The sequence below is a fragment of the Paroedura picta genome, chromosome 3 (genome assembly GCF_049243985.1).
Source record: "Paroedura picta isolate Pp20150507F chromosome 3, Ppicta_v3.0, whole genome shotgun sequence".
NCBI lineage: Eukaryota > Metazoa > Chordata > Lepidosauria > Squamata > Gekkonidae > Paroedura > Paroedura picta.
Genome location: NC_135371.1, coordinates 54093258 through 54116163, shown reverse-complemented (window position 1 = coordinate 54116163; position 22906 = coordinate 54093258). Strand labels below are relative to the sequence as shown.

Below are 22906 nucleotides of genomic sequence, written 5' to 3'. Positions count from 1 at the left end.
ATCTTGTGCTATGATCTGACCTGAGAGCTCTGTGAAGCTGCACCATAAGCTCTAATCAGTTTACTTACATGAGAGCTCTGCTGTAGAGGGAGCCATTTCTAAGGGCAAAGTTATCTAAGAGAACCAAGGGCAAGAACCACTTGTGTTCTTCCACTTTCATCTGCTCAGCACTCAGTTGTATGTGCAGCATCCTTCAGAGGTGGAGTGGCTTCCATAATTCATTTTTGTCAGCTCAGAAGTAATGCAAGATCCCACTGCTTGTGGGATTTCGCCAATCACAGCTGCTTATTCTGGTTTGCTGCACAATCACAAACCCATGGTTTAACACTTTTTTTTGGATATGTCTATGGTTAAACTTTTTAGCCTATGTTTTAGCACCATGCCTGAACAGAGCCTTTACAAATGTAACTGCAGCTATGGTTTAGTATTATGGATTTGAGCCCATAATAATTTTCAGGTGCATATGGAGTCACCATTGTAGCATACCTGCACCTAACCAGGGTCTACAGTGATATAGATGTATTACACCTATAATATTAGGCTGCATGTTCATATTTCTTGAACCTTTTTAGTGTTTCTTGATTCAAATTTTTTTGGTTAAGTATTGTTATTTACTTCTTTATTTTTTATTTGGACTTATTGCCTGCCACTCTCATGACTGGCTCATGGCGGGTTACAGTTTGTCCGTATTTTCTCCTCTTTTTCCTTTGGCAGTTGATGTTACATCTACACTGGCAAGTGTGACATGCACTGGCTCTGAAAACAAGTATTTGAAATTCTGACTTGCTCCTGAGTTTGGTAACTTGATTTTGCAGTTGGCAGAAAGCCTTTACTTTCTTGTTTGAACGCAACAGAAAGTTACGATTGTCTTTTTGTTGCATGAGCGGAGAAGGGAAAGGATGACAAAATTATGTGAGCAAACCCTATGCTTCTTTTAAAGGCTCGTTCATGTAGTACCAAATCATGGTTTGATATTACATATAAACCAGCCTGAGAGGTTATGCTACTATACATTTCAGAATTGATTCTTGTTGATGCAAACTATAGTTGATATAAGTACTACTTCTGATATAATTACATTCCTGGTAATACATCTTTGGGCTTTTTCATTAAAATAAAATTAAGTAATTCTGTGTGTTCCTATCTGTTTATCTGAGGGTGCAAAAAAGTTTGTTTGTTTTTTCAGATAAAAATTCAGGAAAAATCCTTATTTTGATGGAAGCTAGGCTGGTATTCCTCTACAAATCTGAAAAAGAATATTCAGTACTTGACAGGCAAGTAGATGAATTGGTGCACTATGGTGCACAGTGTCTGGCTTTCATATCTTCTAATAATAATTTGCAAGAGGTAAGGGAACCTGAAAATCTTTGGGTTTTGGTAAGATGGCTTACAGTAAAGTGCTTCTGTGGACTTCAGTCAGTTAAGGATTTGATATTGGTTGGTGTAGGTGGCAAAAAAAGAATGTGAGAAGAAAGTTACTAAAAGCACCAAGACAAAATAAAAATTTCTTTAAATATATCCAGTGCAGGGAATCAGCTTGAGAAACATTTGGGCCTTTGGATAACTAAGGAATAAATGTATTGATAAAGGAAGACAGGAAGAAGGCAGAAAAGATCAATGAATGTTTTGCTTCTGTGAACAAGCTACAGCCACTTTTCAGGAAGCAAGTCAGAAACTGAATCAAATTGAGGTGATGAGGGGCGGGTGGGGGATAAAAGAATTCAGGTAGAAGGCAAGAAAGTAGCAAATGTTACACTGAATTTTTTAAGGGTTTAGAGGGAAACCTGAAAATTACAGGCCAGTTAGCCTAACATCTGTCCCAGGTAAATTAGTAGAAACAGTAATCAAAGGTGGAATTATTAGAAACACCATAGAAGAACAAAGCCTGCTAAGGGAAAATCATGCCTTGTGCAAAGGGTGTTGAAGAGAAATCATGCTTTCTGCAAAGGGAAGTCCTACCTTACTATCTTTTTGAATTCTGTGAGGAAGTGAACCAGCATGTAGATAATTGTGACCTGGTAGATATTATATACTTGGACTTTCAAAAGGTTTTTTGACAAAATTGGTTTAATGACAGGAAGCAAAGAAAAGAATTAAATTGAGAGTTCTCACAATGGAGGGAAGTAAGCAATAGGATTGATACAAGAGTATTGAGGCTGATACTATTTAATTTGTTCATAAATGATAGTGAATTAGGGATGTGTAGTATAGTGGCCAGGTCTGCAGATTTCAAAATTATTCAGGATTGTGAAAACCAAAGATCCAGGAGTTCCTCCTAAATTGAATGAGTGGACAACAGTGTAGAAGAAAATAATAGAGGAGAGGTTTATCAGCAGCTACTGGCCATGGTGACTGAAGGGAATCTTCATGTTCAGAGGCAGTAAACCTCTGAATACCAGTTCCAGGAGAAATCCCTTAGGGCCAGGGACCACTTTGCCTGCAGGGCAAAGTGCTCCTGCTCCAGGTATATTCTATATATATATTCTATATAAGAGCTTAACTCTCTGGCTGAAATTGAAATATTGGTTGGATTTGGAGTTCAAATCTTATAGAATTATTTGCCTTTGCAATGCATCATAGTTGCAAAATTTTACGTTGATGTAAAACTGCCTTTATGGCAGTTGTCAATGCCTTGTCCTATTTGAATGACATATCTTTAACCGCTCCTGCGGAGCGGATAAAATAAAAGAGTAATGGCCCTGAGGGTGGGCCCTGTCCGGGATTATTATTATTATTATTATTATTATTATTATTATTATTATTATTATTATTATTATTATTATTATTATTATTATTATTATTATTGTATTTATATCCCGCCTCCCCTGAAGGCTCGAGGCAGCTTACATAACCCCATCCCCTAAAATCCATAGGATAACAATAAAATTACAGTAGTTAGTAACCAATTGGTCACAGTAACAACAATGATGGCATAATCTTGCTCGTCTAATCTCCGCACCCTCAACTACAGGGGGTTGACACTCCCTACCACCAGTTTGTGAGAGGGGGGCTGATCTTCCTTACCGCCCGGCCTCAACCATAAGCCTGGCGGAAGAGTTCCGTCTTACAGGCCCTGCGGAATGCTGGTAATTCCCGCAGGCCCCTCAGCTCTTCCGGGAGCTCATTCCACCAGGTTGGGGCCAGGACCAAGAAGGCCCTGGCCCTGGTCGAGGCCAGGTGGGCTTCCTTGGGGCTGGGAACGACCAATAGATTAGCCCCCGCAGAGCGTAAAGCCCTGCGGGGGATATAGGGCGAAAGGCGGTCCCTCATATATGCTGGGCCTAGACCACGGATGGCCTTGAAGGTCAAAACCAAAACCTTGAACCTGATCTGGAAAGCAACCGGTAACCAGTGCAGCTGCCTCAGAACTGGCTGGATATGTGCCCTCCATGGTGTAGCTGTGAGGACTAGCCGCATTTTGGACAAGTTGCAGTTTCCGGATCAAGCCCAAAGGCAGGCCAGTGTAGAGCGAGTTACAGAAATCTAATCTGGAGGTGACTGTCGCATGGATCAGTGTGGCCAGGTGTTCGGAGGACAGATAGGGCGCTAGTAGCCGAGCCTGTCGAAGATAGAAAAATGCCTGGCCAGCTACCTGCTTAACCTGTGCCTCGAGTGTTAGTGAGGCATCAGTAGTCACCCCCAGTTTCCTGGCCTGAGACGCGTTATTAAGTTGCGTCCCGGCCAGAGAGGGTAAGCGCGCTTCCTGATCTTGCCCCCCTACAACCCAACCATAGGACCTCCGTCTTGGAGGGGTTGAGTTTCAGGCGACTCTGCTTGAGCCATCCAGCTACGGCTTCCAAACATCTGGCAAATGGGTCTGGGGGAGAGTCCGGGTGGCCATCCATGATGAGAAAGAGCTGGGTGTCATCAACATACTGATGGCAGCCCAGCCCATAACTCCGTACCATTGAGCTAGAGGGTGCATAAAAATGTTAAATAATGTAGAAGAGAGCACCGAGCCCTATGGGACCCAACAAGGGTGCTGGTAAGCGCCCGATACTTCCTCTCCCACAGCTACCCTCTGTGTCCGGTTTTGGAGGAAGGAGTGTATCCAGCGTACCGCTGTACCCCTTATCCCTGTACCGGCGAGGCGGCTCGCTAGCAGCTTGTGATCAACCATGTCAAACGTGGCCAACAGATCTAAAAACTAGCACAGCGGAGTCGCCTCGGTTAAGCTTGGCAACAGAGATCATCCAACAAGGAGACCAACACCGTCTCAGCCCCATGACCAGGGCGTAAGCCAGACTGGTATGGATCAAGCGCCGAAGTATCTTCCAGGAACGCTAGGAGCTGGTCCGCCGCAGCCCTTTCCACCACCTTACCCAGGAACACTAAATGTGCTACTGAGCAGTAGCTTGCAGGGTCATGCGGGTCCAGAGATGGTTTCTTGAAGAGAGCCGCCTGAAGCCATCAAACATTGAAGGACGAGGAAAAGTGCCCATTGGCCCCTTCCCCTGAACTGACAAACACTTGTCAGTCCAGCCCCAAACCGCCAATCAGCACCCATGTGCAGCACGGCTGCTGATTGGCTGTTTGGCCTAGCAACGACCAATTGGGAAGCGTGAAGCGCCTCCCAACCTGCCCCCACCCCCCACGAGGGCAAGCGTTCGCCCCACGGCGGCCATTCCTCTGCTGGCCGCTGAGAGGGAAGGTAGGCCTGCAGCCCCCCATTGCCTGGCCCGGGTGGGCAGGAGCCTTCCCAGCCGTCTCGAGGGGGGGCTCGCACTCCCTGTGCCCTGGGGATGCTTTTTCCCCGGGGGGGCTTCAAGCCTTCCCAGGGCCTGGGGAGTGTGATCACCAGCTTGCAGAACCGGCGCTCGCACTGCCCGTGCCCTGGGGACGCTTTTTCCCCGGGGGGGTCAAGCCTTCCCTGCGGGGGGCGAGGAGGGCAAAGAGACCTTGATAGGAGGGCCGCTAGCGCCCGCTGTATTTTAACTACAGTGGGCTTAATTTCTAGTATATCTTTTAACCGCCCGTGGCTCCACAGGCGCCACGGACTAAATAATTCGGTAAGGCCTGCCGAGGCGGGATGTGTCCGTGATGAGGAAGGGTCCGGATTGGACCCTTCCTCACGACAGACAATCGGAGGGACCAATTGGTCCCTCCGATTCCCAGCTCTAGGAACTGTGAGCCGCAGCGCGGCTCGCAGTTCCTCCCGGCCTGACGCGGCGAGAGGCCACCGACCCAGGGAGCGCGGCGAAGCGTGGCTGCCGAGGGCTCCCTGCCTGGCGGGCTGGCGCGGTGAGAGGCGCAAAGCGCCTCTCGCCGCGTCAGCCTGCCGCCAACGATTGAAGCTCGCCGCGGACCAGCCCGCCGACGACTCAGGTCAGGACCTAGCGCCCGCTGCATTCCCCTGCAGCGGGCTTGATTACTAGTTTCTTATAATTTGAAACTGGTAATAAGAATTTTATAGTAGCATCAATTGAGAATTTTCCAACATTTTAATCCCCTGCCCTCATAAAAGGATTTAAGGGCAGTATTTTCATATAGAAGCAGAAAAATAAGTAGGAACCAGCTTGTTACTGGGTGCATGTGCATTTTCCTCCTCTGTTATCCCTCACCTCACTCTTGCAGTTGAATGCTGTCTGTTTACCAATGATGTAGAAGCTTGTGCGTTAACCAAAATTAAATCTTCTCAATGCACATTTGGCTAAAAATTCTACTTCAGGATCTCAGTTAGTTGCAGGAAATCTATCTACGATTTACCCACCCATGCACTGCCCAGCTGATCAAAAGCTCTGTGAGCCACGCTGCAGCCACCAGTTTCACCAAAAAAGCTAATTGGCTGGCTAAACAAGAGAGAACCTTTTTGGTTGCAGTTTATGGAACAACCTTTTTAGCGAGGTGTGCCTTGCCTTCTTTCAGTCTTCAGGAAGCAGTTAAAGACAGTTTTACTCAGGAATGCATTTTAGTAATTTAACTTTAATTTATTGGCTCCCTAGTTGTCTTTTTATGTGTTTTTATTTTTTAATGTAAGCTGCCTTGAATTCCACAAGGTAGAAATAGAAAGGTGACTAATAAAATGTTCTAAACATAAATAAATATGATATTCTTATATTTATATGCTTTTTGGAGATAATGTATATGTCTAGTTCTGTTATCCTCTCCTTCGGGATTATTTCTGAAGAGCCAGTAAGCCCGTTGCAGGCATAAATGCAGTGGGCGCTAGTGGGAGGGGGTGGTGGGGAGGGAGGCCAATGGAGGGGCGTGTGGCTTGTGGGGCCAGGGCAGGGGTGGGGGGAATAACTTGGCTGGGGGTGGCGGGTCCACCTCCTCCTCTGTGGCACGCTGTTCTCAGGGCAGCATGTGGTTGGCAGGCTGGGCGGTTGGAAATGGCGGGGTCAGCATCGGCAACCTCATTGGCGGGGACAGCATTGGTAGTTCCCTCTCTCTGGTGCTGCCACTGCTGGCGGGTCCCTGTGTTCTGCCTCTGTCAGCTGTCCCGCTGTGCGCCTCTCTGTCTGGGCTCCTTGCTTTGCCTCTCTCTGTCTGCCTCCATGTCAAGAGCAGACAAAACTCACAAGCAAACTTCTATAGAAAGAAAGCTTTAATTGGAAGTAGATCTGAACTCTTTAACATTCGATGTCAAGACTGTTCGATATCAGGGATGCAAGCAGTTATCAATACAATTCTCCCGCCGAAACCTGAACCGTTCCCAAGGGGAAGGGGTCATTCTCTCACCCAGGTGCCATCCCAGGTGTCCTGCCAAGGTTCCAGAGTTAGCACGGCCTTGGTCAGGCTGGCGCCTCCGGCTAGCAGATAAGATGTTTACAGGAACATGGGCAACAATGTATCACAGCAGGGAGACTATGCAGTGTGAAAGCTATGGGATCAAAGGAGGGGGGAATCAAAGGGACACTACAGAGTCATAAGCATTTTGGTTACATGGGAAAGTATAGCAAGGACAAAGCACACCAATATGGAGTCTCTTAGGTTCACTGAAACTAAACATGGCAGAGAGCAGGAGCTGATCCTGACACACTTCCCTTTGTCAGGCGTCCAGCTGCTCACGTCCCTGTCTGGGCCCTGCACTTTGTCTCCCTCAGTATGCCTCGGTGCTCCACCTTCCTCTGTTGGACATCCCTCTGTCTGTGTTGCTGCCTTGGCTCCATGTTTCGGGTTCCTCAGCATGCCTCCAGGCTCATCTTCCCGCTGTCGGGCATCCTGTGTCCATGTCCCTGACTCACATCCCTGCTTCGACTCTATGAGCATGCCTCCGCGCTGCGGCTGCCTCTGTTGGGCATCCCTCTTCTTGCCTCCCTGGCTTGCCTCCCTGGTCCAGCTCCCTCAGTGCGCCTCCATGCTTTCCCTCCCTCTGTGTGGTGGCTTCATCTGTCGGGGGTGTGTGGCTCTAGCAGCGGCTGTCTCTTGCCGCCGGCTTCCTGCAGCCACTGCTGCTGTCTGGAGGGAGGGTAAGGCATTTAAGGACCGGCCCAATCAGGATGCGGCCAGACTCCAGCTCGGACACTGTCCAGGGGGGACAGACATCACCCCCCGGGCAGTTTCCGAAATATATAAGGCACATGTGGATAAGGATGTTTGTATGCAGTTTTATGTACTTCTGTATTTAATACCTATTTTATTGTGATTTGATAATATACATGTATTTGAATACTCGTATGGTAAAAATGCAATTTATAAAGAACATTAATAAGAAATGTTAACACACTTTAAATATATATTTCAGGTTTCCTGGCATTAGTCTTAAAGGGAAGAAGTATAAACCTCTTTTTGAGTATTTTATTAAGGTAAGTAATAGTTGTCTCAGTAAAATATGTATATCTCAGTAAAATATGAATATCTGCATGTATATTCTTGTCATGTTTTATTTACAGCTAGTATTAAAGCCTGTTTTAAAAATGATGAGAGGACCAACTGGCCCCCCAGCTCCTCCAGTGTCCAGAATGCCGGGGACAGTGGCATGGAGTATTCCCTCATCTCTCCACCTGCTATCATTGGCTGGAGGGCAGAGAGAGTGTCAGGGCTGGTACAGAACATGGCACTCAGCATTGCCCCTGTTGTCAGTGGCCATGAGGCTGGCGAGAGCTGTGTGTTTGGTGTGGAACACGGCAGAACTTGGATGGCCACCCACAGCTCCCTGGATTACCTGGTGCTGGCTCTCTGGAGTTTCTTGAAGCCTGAAGAATGTTTCAGGGGTAAATGGTAAAATGGTAAAAAAGTTGAGAAAGGCTGGTTCCAAAGCTTGTTTTGCTAGATCAAAAGAGTGTGTGGAATCTCCTTTGATTCTCCCATCAGTTCATCGTTCTGTGCCCAATTCATTTTGTTCAGGAGAACCCTCAGAAGAGGCTTTTCAGGTTATGTCAAGGTATGTTGGTAGGAGCTCATGGGAATTGTAGTCCATGGACATCTGGAGAGCCACAGTTTGGCCTCCCCTGAGTTATTTATTGCCCTGCTCAGAGAAATGACAAGGCAGGGAAGGTCTGTGTCTTCAAACTATTTCTGCACTTAATGGAATCCAACCAGCTGCACTTGGCTTTTTTTACTTACTTTCAGATAAAGTACCTAATGTTCCAACCTTAGCCTTCAAATACGTGATCTGCTCTTAATATTCTTGCTTCTGTGCTTAGTATCCTCCTTGCTAGCTATTTACTCCTGAGCAGTAAAAATATGTTAAGTGGTATAACTGGTTAAGAACATGAGGAACTATATGAATTTCAACTTCAGATATACTGTAGATACTTGCATATAAGTTGAGGCACTTAATTTCACCACGAAATGCTGGAAACTTATCGATTCACATATAAGCCGAGGGTGGTATTTAGATAGTGGCTTTTTCTCCTTCCCCCCTTCCCATTTTGGGCAGGATCTTTTTTTTCCCTTTTCTTCCCACCCTCCTCCTCCCTCTTTCCCTCTGTCCCCTCTTGTCTTTTTATCTCCAATCATGTGCTCGTTCCCTTCTTAGCCCGGTGCCCTGTTTCCTCCACTTTCAATTCCTTCCTCTAGGGGCGTTTCCTCCTTCTGTTCTCTGTTCACCCTCTGAGACAGAGGCTTCAGAGCTTCCTTCAGTAGCAGCAACATTTATTTTATTTATTTATTAATTAAACTTTTATACTGCCGTTCCCTTAGGCTCACGGCAGTTTACAAGATAAAAATGGAAATAAAACCCATAGTTAAAACCATTAAAACCAATCCACACTATCAACGTTATGCAACAGGCGAGCACTAACTAACCCCACTAACCCCCCCCCCCAAACCACCCCACGTTAGCCGAGGGACATCAGGTTGCTAATATGGGAGTGAGGCAATCAGATCACTCAGATGAACCCAGATCTAATGTTGGGACCACCCGCCCTGGCCTCAACCATATGCCTGTCGGAGCTCATTCCACCAGGTTGGGGCTAGAGCCGAAAAAGCCCTGGCTGGGGTCGAGGCCAGGCGAACATCCCGAGGGCCCAGAACCACCAGTAGATTTGCACCGCAGAGCGAAGAGCCCTGCGGGGGTTATAAGCAACCAAGCAGTCCCATAGGTAGGCAGGACCCAGGCCACATGTAGCCTTACTTAAAACCAAAACCTTGAACTTGATCTGGAAACAAATTGGCAACCAGTGCAGATGTTGGAGTACCGGCTGAATGTGGGCCCTCCAAGGTGTTCTAGTGAGGACCCTAGCAGCCGCATATTGTACCAATTGTAACTTCTGGGTCAAAGACAAGGGCAGGCACGCGTAGAATGAGTTACAGTAGTCTAGTCTGGAGGAGATCATTGTATGGATCACTGTGGCTAAGTGATCTGAGGATAGGTAGGGGGCTAGTAGTCTGGCTTGGCGAAGATGGAAAAACGCCATCCGGGCTACTTTCGTGACCTGAGCCTCCACGGAAAGGGAAGCATCAAAGGTCACGCCCAAATTCCTGGCTATTGGTGCAGGTGTTAATTGCACTCTTCTACCCAGCCACAGGACCTCCGTCTTGGAGGGGTTGAGTTTCAGGCAACTCTGCCTGAGCTATCCAGCCACTGCTTCTGAACAGCTGGCAAATGTATTCAGGGGGGAGTCCGGCCAGCTGTTCATTAGGAAGTAGAGCTGGGTGTTATCCGCATATTGGTGACATCCCAGCCCACAGCCCCGGACCAGGTGGGCTAGAGGGCGCATATAGATGTTGAAAAGTGTGGGGGAGAGTATTGCCCCCTGTGGAACCCCACATGGGAGCTCGCAGGGTTCCGATAACTTATCCCCCGCTGCAACCCTCTGTGTCCGGTTCCGGAGAAAGGAGACCAGCCATTGTAGCGCAGTCCCTCTTGTTCCGGTTCCAGCGAGGCGGTGTGCCAATATCTTGTGGTCACATCAAATGCGGCTGACGGATCGAAGACCACGAGTATGGCGGAACCACCTCTGTCCAGGTGGCGCCGGATATCATCCATCAGGGTAACCAGAGCGGTCTCCACCCCGTGGTCAGGTCGGAAGCCAGACCGGTATGGGTCAAGGGCCTCGTGCTAGCCTTGTTATGGCAGTGAGGGGGGAGGCAGAGACTGTTCTTTCCCTTCCAGGCTTGCTGCATCTCTACTTCTTCCTGCCTCTTCAGTTAAGTATACTTGTCTCCCACCCCCACCCTCCTGTCTTGTGTGGCAGCTGTTTTTTTATACCCGCATATAAGCCGAGGGGGACTTTTTCAGCTTAAAGGGCTGAAAAACTCGGCTTGTATGCGAGTAAATCTCTACTTTTTAACTTTTCTTTAAATTCTCTCATTGGGAAGCCTTTTCCTCAATATTGTAGCATCAGGTTGATCTAACTTCTGATTTCTAGCTGTGTCATGTTTTACATGACTCATGGTGGTATTTCTAATGAACGCTTTTTATAACATTATTTTTTGGCATTTCATATTACTAGTATTTCTAACTTGTCATGATTTTCATATTGTACTCTCAAAATTACATTACTTTCAGTGCAAAGAAAATGGTGCTTTTACAGTAGTGACTGACAGCTATGTGAAGGAAGAAGAAGGTACAGGGGTTGTACATCAAGCTCCTTACTTTGGTGCTGTAAGTGTTAAAGATGTTTATATCTTTTTCATGTGGGAGATATTTTTCAAGTGATTATATATATTCAAAATCCTTATTGGGTTAATATCAGGAACATATCACATAAATAACACTGTATTCTTGGATCATCCACTTTCCATGCGACATAACATAACACAACATATATAAATAAAATTACAATTCTATAATTCTAAAAGAATAAGCATTTGTTAAAGAATGAGAGTTTATTCAGTGAGTGCAATTTGCACTAATTTGAAAGATAATTCTTTTATTTATTTATTTTTGAATTTATACCCTGCCTCTCTCAACAAAGTCACTTTGAAACTGCTTACAAAATAAAACCATAAAACAATATAAGGCATAAAATCCCATTAAAACAATACATTCATCATAAAATCAGCAGTCATAAAGATGGCCGTGCAAAACAATTTCTCTCAGTTGGTCCCAACCGAAGACCAAGTCAGGAGCTTAATAGAATGGTTACTTGTCTTGATCTTACATGTTCAATATGAGATGCACAGAATCTCTTGTAGGATATATAATTTTGATCTAATACCACAGAATAAAATGTATAACAATAAATTGAATCTCTCTGGAAAATTTTCTACAGATACATAAGTAGTGGCTTTTCCCTGTAGCCTCTGATTTTTTAAAATATAAATCCTTATCCATGGTTCCTCTATATATTTGTGAAACAGCCTGGGGCCTGGAATGTGTCCGGCTGTCCAAGTTGGAAGAGGGCCAATCAGGGTGCAGTCAGCATTGGCTCTGCCCCTATAGTTCCCGCCCTCCCTCTCTGGACCCTAGCCACGTTCCTCTCAGACACGCCAGAGTCAGAGAGACACACACAGAGCCCTGCCAGACCCAACACAAACCCTCATTCCTTCCTGTTACTCCTGCTGCGAGGAAGGCAGAGAGAGACACAGAGAGAGCTGCCCCAAGCTGCTGACCAGCCTTGCTTCCCTCCTAAGAAGGAGCCCTAATTACCTGCTATGGCTCCTGCTGCCTTCATTAAAAAGTGGATAATAAGTATATGTACTAGATTATCAGTAAAATTGGGTTTTGATATATGGAAATTATATTTTTGTGAAAGTAAGTTTTTGTAAAAAATAAATAAATGCACACTAGCATCATGTTGGGATTCTTTTATCCAGTATACTTACCCCGTAAGATTAAAAGATGCCCAAGTAGGTTATGTCTCTACTGCGTAACTATTATTTGGTAATTGCTATGTGATGATGTAATGTGTACAAAAAGTATTTATTGCTTTATTTAATAGAAAAAAACTTTAAAAGTTTGATTCTAGCAAAAAAGACAAATTGTGTTATGGGGGTTTTAGGTTGTAATCCTATGCCCACTTCACTGAATTCAGATCTTATATGTAAGTATGTATTTCTTAGAATTGTGCTGGGGTATGCATAGACCTGGAATCCTGAATATATTTTGTATGTGTGATCACTCAAAAAATGAAATGTTTAGGATAACTTGAAAGCGTCTCCAAGGTGGTTCACACATACACATGCATCACTTGATTGCTCACTATTTGGTTTGCAGTTGAGTGAGGATACCAATGAATAGTATTGGCCCTGAAGTAATATGCAGAGATAATGAAAGTTCTGTCCCTTGTGTTTGATCTATGATAACTCATTTACACATGCAGATCACCCATTGATGCTGTTGTCATCAAGTGAAAAAAATGTCTGTTTGAACCCACTATTAGTGTGACAGGAAATTTGACGACATCTTAATAATCTGAAGAAGCAAGGTTTTTCAGTGTGTGAAAATATGCAAAGTGCAAGTTTATTACGTTTCATCAATGAATCTTCAAAAGCAAAATGCTTTTGTCCTGTTTTGAACTTAGCATGTTGTCATGAAAATTGAAAAAAGAGCATTTAGATTTCTCAAGCTTTTTTCCTCCATTCTTTTAGGATGACTACAGAGTGTGCATGGATTTTAATATTATTCAGAAAGATTCAGTGCCAGTTTGTCCTGTGGATGCCTCAGGCTGCTTCACAGCAGAAGTGACAGACTTTGCTGGACAGTATGTGAAGGTTGGTTCTCTTGAGAAAACTGGAAAAATACTATTCAGAGACTAAAAAAATCCCCCCTTCAATTTCATTTGCACAAATAACTGAAAAATTTTGTGCCTTTATTTATTTAAAAAAAAAACACCGCCAAATGTTGACATTCAAAAACTATGTTTTTGTACAGTTTATAATTCTGTGATCAGCTTTAGAAAAATATTTAAAACTGCACACTTCTATTAAATGTGTAAAACAAAGAAGTGAGCTTCAAGAATGTTAGGACTGTTTTGCAGAGGTGCTGTTGACTACTTTATGTTAGTGTCTCAAGAATATCTTTGGGTGGGTTAACGTTATAGTGAAGAGTGAACTTGGTTTGTGGGTCCTTTTAACGTATTTTAGCTGATTTCATTCTGTGTTATAGAATCATAGAATCATAGAGTTGGAAGGGGCCATACAGGCCATCTAGTCCAACCCCCTGCTCAACGCAGGATTAGCCCAAAGCATCCTAAAGCATCCAAGAAAAGTGTGTATCCAACCTTTGCTTGAAGACTGCCAGTGAAGACTGTGTTCCTAGATTTCAATCTCTTATGCAGCTTTATTATAGATTGATAAGGTTGTGGCCAATTCCAAATTAGGACAGTTAGCCATCATATCATTTCTGTGAATGGAAATGTTAATTGTTTTTTAATGAGTTTATAGTCCAGATGACAGGACTATATGACCAGCATTTCCGTTGTCTGGTTTTGAGTACAGTCTACTGTGCTGTCATAATTGTGATAGCAACTTCACAAGTTTCCATTCACACTGTTTTGAGAAATAACAGCCCAATGTGTAGCCCCAAGATTAGCGGTCCCCAACCTTCTTCTGGTTGGAAAGTGTACCGGGCCGCGGACCGGGGGTTGGGGACCCCTGCCCAAGATGACCTTTTAAAGAACAGCAATGCTGGTTTCTGTATTTACCCTTAGTCTTTCACAGTCAGATTTCCCAGTGTCCTTTGGCCTTTGCCTTCCAGTGGACACCTTGTGTTGAGAATTTCAGAGGTAAGGGATTAGGGCTGAAAAGATGGAATTTTCCTTCAAGTCTCACTGGATACCAGGTAGCCAGTGTTTTTGAAGAAAAACAGACAGGGAATGTGTCTGAGCAACAGGAACTTGTTCAGACCATGATGGTAGCAGACAGATTTGGATGAAGGAAGCCACTTTTTGAATACTGTATAGAGAGCTCTGTGTTGCAGATGTAGCCTGGCACATACAGGGTTTAAAAGTTTTAAAAGTGTTTCTTCAGTAATTGTACAGTTACAATATCTATGCCATGGTGACTTCTTTTTCTCTAGCATCCTACCTGGATAATTGATTTTATATGACTCGATATTTCTTTTCAAACATTTTTTACTTTGTCTAGGATGCAGATAAAAACATTATCAAGACCCTAAAAGAGCGTGGTAGACTGATCCACACTAGCACCTTCAAGCATAGCTATCCTTTTTGCTGGAGGTAAGGAGAACACAATAGATATTTGAAGAGAGTACAATTTGGTCTGGTAATGTTTTCCTGAAATAGAAATGCCATACTTTAATCATTCTTCTATACTGCTCAGGAGAAGAAAACCCATATAATTAAGAAATGTGGTTAAAAATGTATTAGCTCTATTTTCACAATCCAATATCTGATTCCATTATTTCATTCCTCACAACTCACAGCAAATAAGCAACTATATGGTAGTTTTGGGAAGGGAAGGTGACTGTAAGCTGCTTTGAGACTCCTTCGCGTAGTCAAAAGCAGGATATAAAAGCCGACTTCTTCTCCTTTTCATGTTATGGCTACAATCTTTAATATATTTAATCAGCAAAAGCTTTAGTTGATTGAGTAAAAGTGTTAATTGGAGGGGCCAGCAAGTTAACAATTTGGTTCTTGTATATTGTCAGGATGGGAAAAAAATTAAGATATTCCTTTTTTACTCTTTTAAGTTAATTGTTTTTAATATATACATCATTTCCACCTTTTCCCTAACCATAAACAAAGGAAATGAGTGGTAGCTTTTAAAAATTGAAATGTAAGTTTGTATCTAATGCTGATAGGCATGAGTTGGCTCATGTGCATAAGTTCATGATGAATTTTGGCAGTTTGTGAACTGAAGATCTACCACAAATTTTAAGACACTGGTTTATACACTGTCTGGTGGGGAGCAGAAAGCAGGGGTTTAAATTATTCAAAGCCATCTAAACCCCTGCTTTTGGTTTCCTGCCAGTTTTGATGGGAAAACTGTTTTCTGCTGCCCATGAAAAGTGGTGGGAAGCAGAAGCAGGGTTCACAAACTGCTATGAACCGGTTGAGTTCATAAACAACCTCCTGGTTCATATTGGGTCCATTCCCTTTTCTAACATTTAACTATTGCATAACTCTAATAGGAATAAGCAAATTAAACCTGTTTTTAAGGAATGTGATTAATAAACAATATGTTCTTTAGTTGGTTGAGTCCTAGTTAATCTATAGCTTAATATCTTTTTACATCATTTTATGATTGGCCTGGAATCCTTATTCGGCTTCTGCCTAAAGATATTAACATTAAGAAATGGCTTGACCATGCAATAATAGCATTGCTTTACATTGTTCTGTATAATTTCAGAATATCATGCAGTGACTCAGATTTGAATGGTATCATGAGTGAATTTAGGCCAGTGGTTCTCAACCTGGGGGTCGATTGACCCTTTCACAGGGTTTGTGGCAGGGCAAGCAGCTTGGCCGGGGGGGGGGGGCGCTATCACTGTTGCCACTCCTCCTGAAGGCACCCGCCGATTATAACCAATTTATATACAATCATGAACAATGGATTTTCAGGTCAGTTTCGGTTTAATTTCTGTAAAAGAACACTTGCATAAGTTTATGTTTGGGGGTCACTACAACATGAGGGACTGCATTAAAGGGTCGCAGCATTAGGAAGGTTGAAAACCACTGATTTAGGCTTGCAGGGGTTCCCTAGAGTTTCCTTTTAACTCTCCCTTTTCTCTTTTTTCCCTCAGACTATTGTACAAATCATGACTGTGGTTGACAAATAGCAGTCCCCACTTTTCCCCCCAAATCAGTGAACTATGATATATGGTTTTCTTCAAGCCAGAATTGCAAATTGTAGCCTAATCATAGTTTGTGGGTCAGGTTAGGAGAGGAACCCAAAACTTGTGGTTACTAATTCACATCAAATTGCAAGTGAGGAGATGCAGGAGAACCTGAGGACGAGGAGAAAATTCTCCTGCTTGTGACTCACTCATGTCAGGCTAATCTGTTGTTTAGCTTTGTTATCTGGATCATATCCTGGTCTTCTGTTCCAAGTCAACTTGTAGAGAAATGGGTCTGCCCCGTATGATTAAAACTAACATGGGCCTCTGTTAGTTAAGAAGTAGCATTTAATGTTACTAAAAGAATTGGAATAAATAAGCACTCAAGGTCAGAAGAAAATAGCAGTGAATATGCCAGTACTAGCTTCAAAGCCCATTCGTAAGAACGGGCCTTGAAATGGCCCCCTCCCCTGGCCCCTGGCCGGGCAGCTTAAGTTGGCTTTGGGCTGCAGCATGCAGCCAGATCAAGTGGGGTGGGTGGGGACTGGGCAGCTTGTTATCAGGGCCGGGACAGAGCTCCTTAGCAGGTAGTCAGCAGGCCAGGAGGCCCTTGTCAGCAGGCCCAGCCTAGCAGGCCAAGAGGCCCTCGTTAGCAAGCTCTCCACCACGACCCTTTGCCCAGGGCCTTCTCTCCTTACCTGTTGCTGGCTCCAGGCACTGAGGTGTCTGAGAGCAAAGAGGCTAGAGTCCAGGGACGGAGGGCAGGAGCTGCAGGGGCAGATCCAATCAGGGCGAAGCTGGCTGCACCCTGATTGGCCCTATTCTAACTTGGACAGCCAGACACATCCCACCCCCTAGGCTGTTTCATAAATATATAGAGGAGCAACAATGGATAAAGATAAGCTACATTGTATAAAAGAGACAAACTTCTTCCATTTTATTTTGATCTTTTTCTTGTCTGTAAATTTAAATATTCCTTAACCATGAATTTATATTTTAAATATTTATGTTTAATAGTCAAGTAAATCCTAAAACTAATCTTTTCCAGAGGACGTATTGTTTGCATGACTTGCTTATATAGAATCAAAGTTGCCCTCAAGCCATTGATGATTTGTGTTAAAATTGTAGACAGAAAAATCTGTCAGAATAAATATTGTCTGGTGCACAATCTACTTTAATTTGCTGACTGGAAAAATTCACTATCAGTTCCATTATTTTCTGGTTCCTTTTGGCTGAACCCTGGTTAAATATAGTAAGACTGCCAGGAAACAGAAAAATACCTGAGAATAAAATCCATGTATGAAGGTAAAACATTACCTTTGAAATGAATCAAGCAGCAGCCAACATATGACTACTCCACTCCCCAGGAGGATTTTCAAGGCAAGATACTCACAGAGGAGGTTTGCTACAGCCTGTCTCAGGACTCGTCTTGGTCTCCCATTCAAATACTAACCAGGACTGACCTTTCTTAGCTTATGAGATTGGGCTGCCCTAAGCCATCAAGGTCAGGATTTGCCTGTATAATGCCATCAGAAACAGTGAATCTTCATTGTAAACCATCCTGAGCCACAAGGGAGGGCGGTATATAAATGTATATAAAATGTAATAAAATTCTGGCACTGTGAAGATAAGAATGCAGATACAAGTTTTGTTTGTTTGGTGTCCATTAGGATGAAGAAGTTCCCCTTCATCTTGAAGTATACAGTAGGATGCAAAGGAGACTGGTCTTGCGTCCCGTCTGTCTACTCTTCCTCATTCCCCCCTCTTCTTTATACACTTGAGATGCTCTTTCCACAGTTATTTCGAAGGTGTTAATTAGGAACCAAAGAACTTTCCTTGGATCTTAACTGATCAAACATTTTAGCTGTTAACAAGACAGCTCCTTTTACAGCTTTAGATGATCATAGTGCATGTGTGCATGTTGGACAGTCAGGAGGAATTGTGGTCAATGGGATGGTGCTCTCACCCGCCACAAGTTACTACCTCTGTTTTTATGACTGTTTAAAAAGCCAGATGAATCACGGAGAGAAATAAACAGGGATTATCCTTCCTCCCCATCATGATTTCTTGCAGACCTGCCATTTGTTAAGTAATATTAACTACTGTGTTTTGCTCTTTGTTGTAAGAACTATAATAATGTACTCTTTATTTAATTTAACCAATAAACAAATTCATGCCCCTGTGTTCCGTATGATGAATTTTAATTGTTGCTTAATGTTGAGAAAAATATACTGCAGCTTTTCAGAAGCTTATATCTGAAAAGCTTACTAAGTTTTCAACTACTTCACCCTTGGGAGTCCTTGATCAGGCAGAGCCCCAGCATGTGCGTAAGGGTAAGGGGTTGACAGTGAAAACTGAGTTTCTTTCATGCATTATTAAGCCTTTTAATTTAATATTTATTATGGGGCAATATAAACATTCAGGGAGATGTTCAAGGAACATAAATTATGCTCATGCAACTGTCTTGAGTCTCTTTATTTGGTGCGCAACTCAATGAATCTCTTAGTTGCCAAGTGATGTTTAAATAAAAGGCTTCTCACTTTTAATAGAAACCTCTTTCCAATTTTTTCTTCCTCTTTTTTTGCTGAAACACCGATTATTTTCTTAGCTTATTAAAGCAGCAGTTCTGGCATGATTAGGGTATTAGTGGTGCTGTTACTGCATGTTTTGCTTTGAAACTGCAGGGACTCTTGAGCCTTGTTCACATTAATAATTTGTTAGTAGGAGTCAACTATCATATTCTCATACTAAATTTTCCTGCTCCATTTGTTATTTACATTTGTAGCTCTCCTAAGTATTTTCTGTATAGGTTCCTGTCTCTTAGCTCTTCTTTCATTTTTGTAAATGATATCAATATTTTATCAATTTATTTGCGCTGCTTGGCTTCTACAGTGGGTAGGGTAGTACTTCCCTTGTCTGTCTCCTCATTATACTTTATACATATCCTTTATACATATCCTCATTATACATTATACATATTCCTATGTGTACAGCATATGGTATTTTAAAGGCCTGTACCACCGTTGAAGCTGAAAATGAATGTAACCAGAGTTTCCTTGACTTGGTGTAACCTACATTCCTTGTCCTACTCATGGGAATGCCACCTTAGTATTTTTTCCACCTTTATTACCTAAATGGGGTATTTGTCCCAAATGGTTCTTTGGGAAGGAATTAGGAAAGGCCGACCTTTTAGCTGTAGTGTGAGAGGTTGTTGGGAAATAAAAGGGTTATGTTTGATCAGACAAGTTGGGACCAAGCTGAATAGCAGTGGCGCTGTGTTAATTATCCATTAAAATCCATTTTTCTTTTGATTTCTAAAGGAGGAGCTTTTAGATAGAATTGTCTGAAATCAGAGTCAGTGCTTAAAGTTTGCTGTGATAACTAAGTACTGTGGCTAATGTTTGTTTGCTTCCCTCTCCTGCAGGTCAGATACTCCTCTAATATACAAAGCAGTGCCAAGCTGGTTTGTTCGTGTTGAGCATATGGTGGACAAGCTGCTGGAAAATAATGCCCAGTGCTACTGGTAATCTCATCTGTTCCTTTAGTAGTTCATAGCTGCAGGTCAATAATTAAAACGATTTCTCCCCCACTTCTGCTTTATTTCAATGGTAACAAGTATGTGGATACAGTTATATGGCTTCCAAAACAACTAGATTTGAGTCCAGTCAAAATTTTCAGGGTGTAAGCCAAGGGTGGCCAAACCGTAGCTCTCCAGATGTCTATGGACTACAATTCCCATGAGAGGCTCATGGGAATTGTAGTTCATGGTCATCCGGAGAATCACAGTAAGCTCTCCATAGTCAAAGTTCCCTTTGACAGATACAACTCTCAGTATAAAAATCTTGGTCTCTAAGGTGCTACTGGATTCAAATCGATCTCTTCTACTGCAGACCTACATGGCTACCCTCTGAAACTTTGCTTCTGAAATATGTAGGTACTAGTTTCAAAGCCCATTTATAAAAATGGGCCATGAAAGGGGAGAAGGGGCAAGGGGAAAAGACAGAGGAGGGCCCCCCTCCCCCGGCAGCTTACCTGATGGTCTGCGGGCGGCAAGGCTGTCCATGGTCTGGGTAGAAGGCTGGGTCGCCGGGCCGCCACACAAGCTACTCCGGGCCCAGGAACAGCCCCTCCATGTCGATGATGAGGCTGTCAGTTGGTCTGGCAGAAGGGCGCCGTGTCGGCCGGCTCTTGAGGCTGCCCCATCTACGACACGGCGGGGCTGTGCCTGGGCCCGGCAGAAGCCAGTGTCCAGCTGGGCAGCTTCCAGCAGGCGCTAGGGCAGCTTCGCTGCGTCGCTGCCATTGTCCCAGGGCCCGGCAGAAGCCTCCGGACAGGTGCGGAACTTCCCGTGGCCTTCTGCCGGGGCTAGGGGCAGGTTCGCCACATTGTAGACGCAGTGAGCCTGCCCCTGGGCCTGGCAGAAGGCTGCGCCAGTGGGCAGCTCTGCAGAGTCGCCCAGGCTTCTGCTGGGGCCAGGGACAGCTTCCCTGGGGCCGCCAGAAGGCTGCGACCAGGCTCCTCTGGCCTTTTTGCAGCCTGAGGGACTGTGCCTGGGCCCGGCTGAAGCCCCTGGCGGGCTCGCAGGCAAACTCGGGGCTTCGGCTGGGTCCAGGGATAGGTCAGCTCCGGGCGGAAGCCAGGGCCTGCTGGGCCACCTTCTCTCTCAGTGGCCAGCGGGGGAATGGCCACCGTGGGGGAAGGTGGGCCACATTGGGGGGGTGGGGGAATTGGGGGCAGAGGGACACTCAGATTGGCCGCTCTGAGTTTTTATCACGGACTGGCTCCGCCTCTTTCTCCTCCCACCTACCCCTTACTGTTTTACTTCTACTGCTCCTCAGGAGCGGTTTACAGGTTGTGCTCCTTAGTTGAATCTGTAGAGATGTGATTTGAGAATACTTTGAAAATAAGGTTAGTTTAATACAGGCTGTTCAGTAGGAATATCAGAAGAATGCTTGAATTTCACTAGGATAGTCTTAAGCAAAGGAACCTGTACCACCATTAAAAAAATTATGGCATTTCACCAGGAGCATGGATGGTTTCTCTTTTGATCTTACGGCACAGAGTGTTCTGAAAAGCAAGAGAGTTCTTTTTTCTTATGCATAGAGTAATGCCTACTGTTTAGCCATCTTTCATTTTGTGGCATTATAGAACTAAATTAATTGTTCCCTAAATTCAGCCTAAGTGCAAAAATTTCCTTTTCTGTGTGACCTTTTGGACTGGTGCCAGAAATTGCAGTTGGGGCTTATGGTTTTGGGTTTAATATTATTTTTTCTTGACATTGAATGGTTACTAATACAACCATTCACACAGCCATTATTTCTCCACCTTACTGTTTTAGAGCAGTGGTGCTCAAAATATGTTGGGAAAGCTTCCTAAGAGGATTGCCAGGAAAGATGTTTACTAAGTGTGGCTCTTTGGACAAGGAAGTAGATAATGAGACATCGGTTTCTTTAAAGCCATTTGCACTGGCACTTCATGTAGAAGTGATGACACACGTGTGATGAAAGCTGCATTTAAGTATGTCTTTTATGTAGTTTCCTGAACTGCTTCCAATATAACTGGCAGGACTTTGAGTAAGCAAATGCTCAGTTGCCATTATTTATTATTTATTTATTTGACTGATTATTTGATTTGTATACCAGCTGTATCTCTGGGCAGTGAACATAATATGTACATATACAACATATTTTTTAAATAAAGAAATTCTGTACAGCAAGTGCTGTTTTGGTACTGGAAATTGCTAATGCCATTATTAGGAAAATAGCTGTTGGATTGAAGTATTTGTCTTCTCTGTTAATTGAATTTGACTCAATGCTTTTAAATGGCTTAAAAGTATATATTATGCAAATGACAGGTCATACTCTGTAAAAGCAAATGATGTGTCTGCAAAGAATGGGTAGACAATGAGCATTTAATTACCTGGCTTCCAGTTGTGTTTTTTTTCTTACTGGGTGGCATTTGCAGATAAAATGTTCATAGCTTTATTTGACATATATTTTGACTCTGTGTTCCTTTTAAAAGTGGGTTTTAAATGGTACGTGATAGGATGGCATTGTGCTCTGTATTTAAATGTCAGTTGGGATCAAGAGCAGGTTCTAGCTAGGTGTAGTTAAGGATGGCACTAAATCTTAGGAGGATGTCTTTCCTCATAAAGTAAACACAGATGGCAGTTGCAGGGGAGACTGTGACTGAGAGATGTTAAACTTTATCCTGCTTTTCAGTTCTTCCTTGCAAATAGCCTCCCTTGAAAATCTTAGCTCCCCCTCTCCTTTGGGGCTTCAATATCAGGAGGGAAAAATTACAGAAGTAGTAAGAAAGACAAAGGTTGCACTTGAGTGCAAAGATGTTATTCCTGCTTGGCTGCTTTTAGTGCTATGAACAACTTACTCACCTGTCTCATTGGGTTCCTAATTGTGAATTGAAGAGTGATCATGTTTTTATCATGTGCTATATCAAATTAAGAAGTGAAGAAATTTGTCCAAATGCTTGAAATCTACATATGAAAAGTAATTATCTCAGTTCCCTTCCCTCTTCTTTATGGTGTTGACCAATTATCACTAAACCAGCTTCAAAGCCCATTTATAAAAATGGGGTTTGAAAGGGGAGAAGGGGGAAGGGTAAGGGACACGCCGCCACCCGCCCACCCCGTGTCCCAGAGGCTCCCCTGAAATGCGGCCCCGCGCTCCTCCCTCTGAAGCTGAGACAGAACCGCAGGCCCACACACCGGCTTCGCGCTGGTCCTGTCCGTGAACAGCCCGGGTGTGTGCAAGGAGGCCGGGCAGCACGGAGGAGAGGCGGCCCCGGAGAGCCGGCTGCTGGCCAGCCCCCTCCCTGAGG

The 22906-nt window shown here is 43.9% G+C and overlaps 1 protein-coding gene across 3 annotated transcripts in view; it reads left to right on the top strand.

The window, feature by feature from the left end:
* The window catches only part of IARS1 (isoleucyl-tRNA synthetase 1), a 120198-nt gene that overhangs the window by 25239 nt on the left and 72053 nt on the right, over positions 1–22906 (top strand). For all 3 annotated transcript variants that reach the window (XM_077325717.1, XM_077325718.1, XM_077325716.1), the window contains exons 8-13: positions 1187–1274; positions 7688–7748; positions 10898–10993; positions 12922–13044; positions 14419–14510; positions 19494–19592. In XM_077325717.1, coding sequence (XP_077181832.1) covers positions 1187–1274; positions 7688–7748; positions 10898–10993; positions 12922–13044; positions 14419–14510; positions 19494–19592 — 559 coding nt within the window. The remainder of the gene's footprint in view (positions 1–1186; positions 1275–7687; positions 7749–10897; positions 10994–12921; positions 13045–14418; positions 14511–19493; positions 19593–22906) is intronic.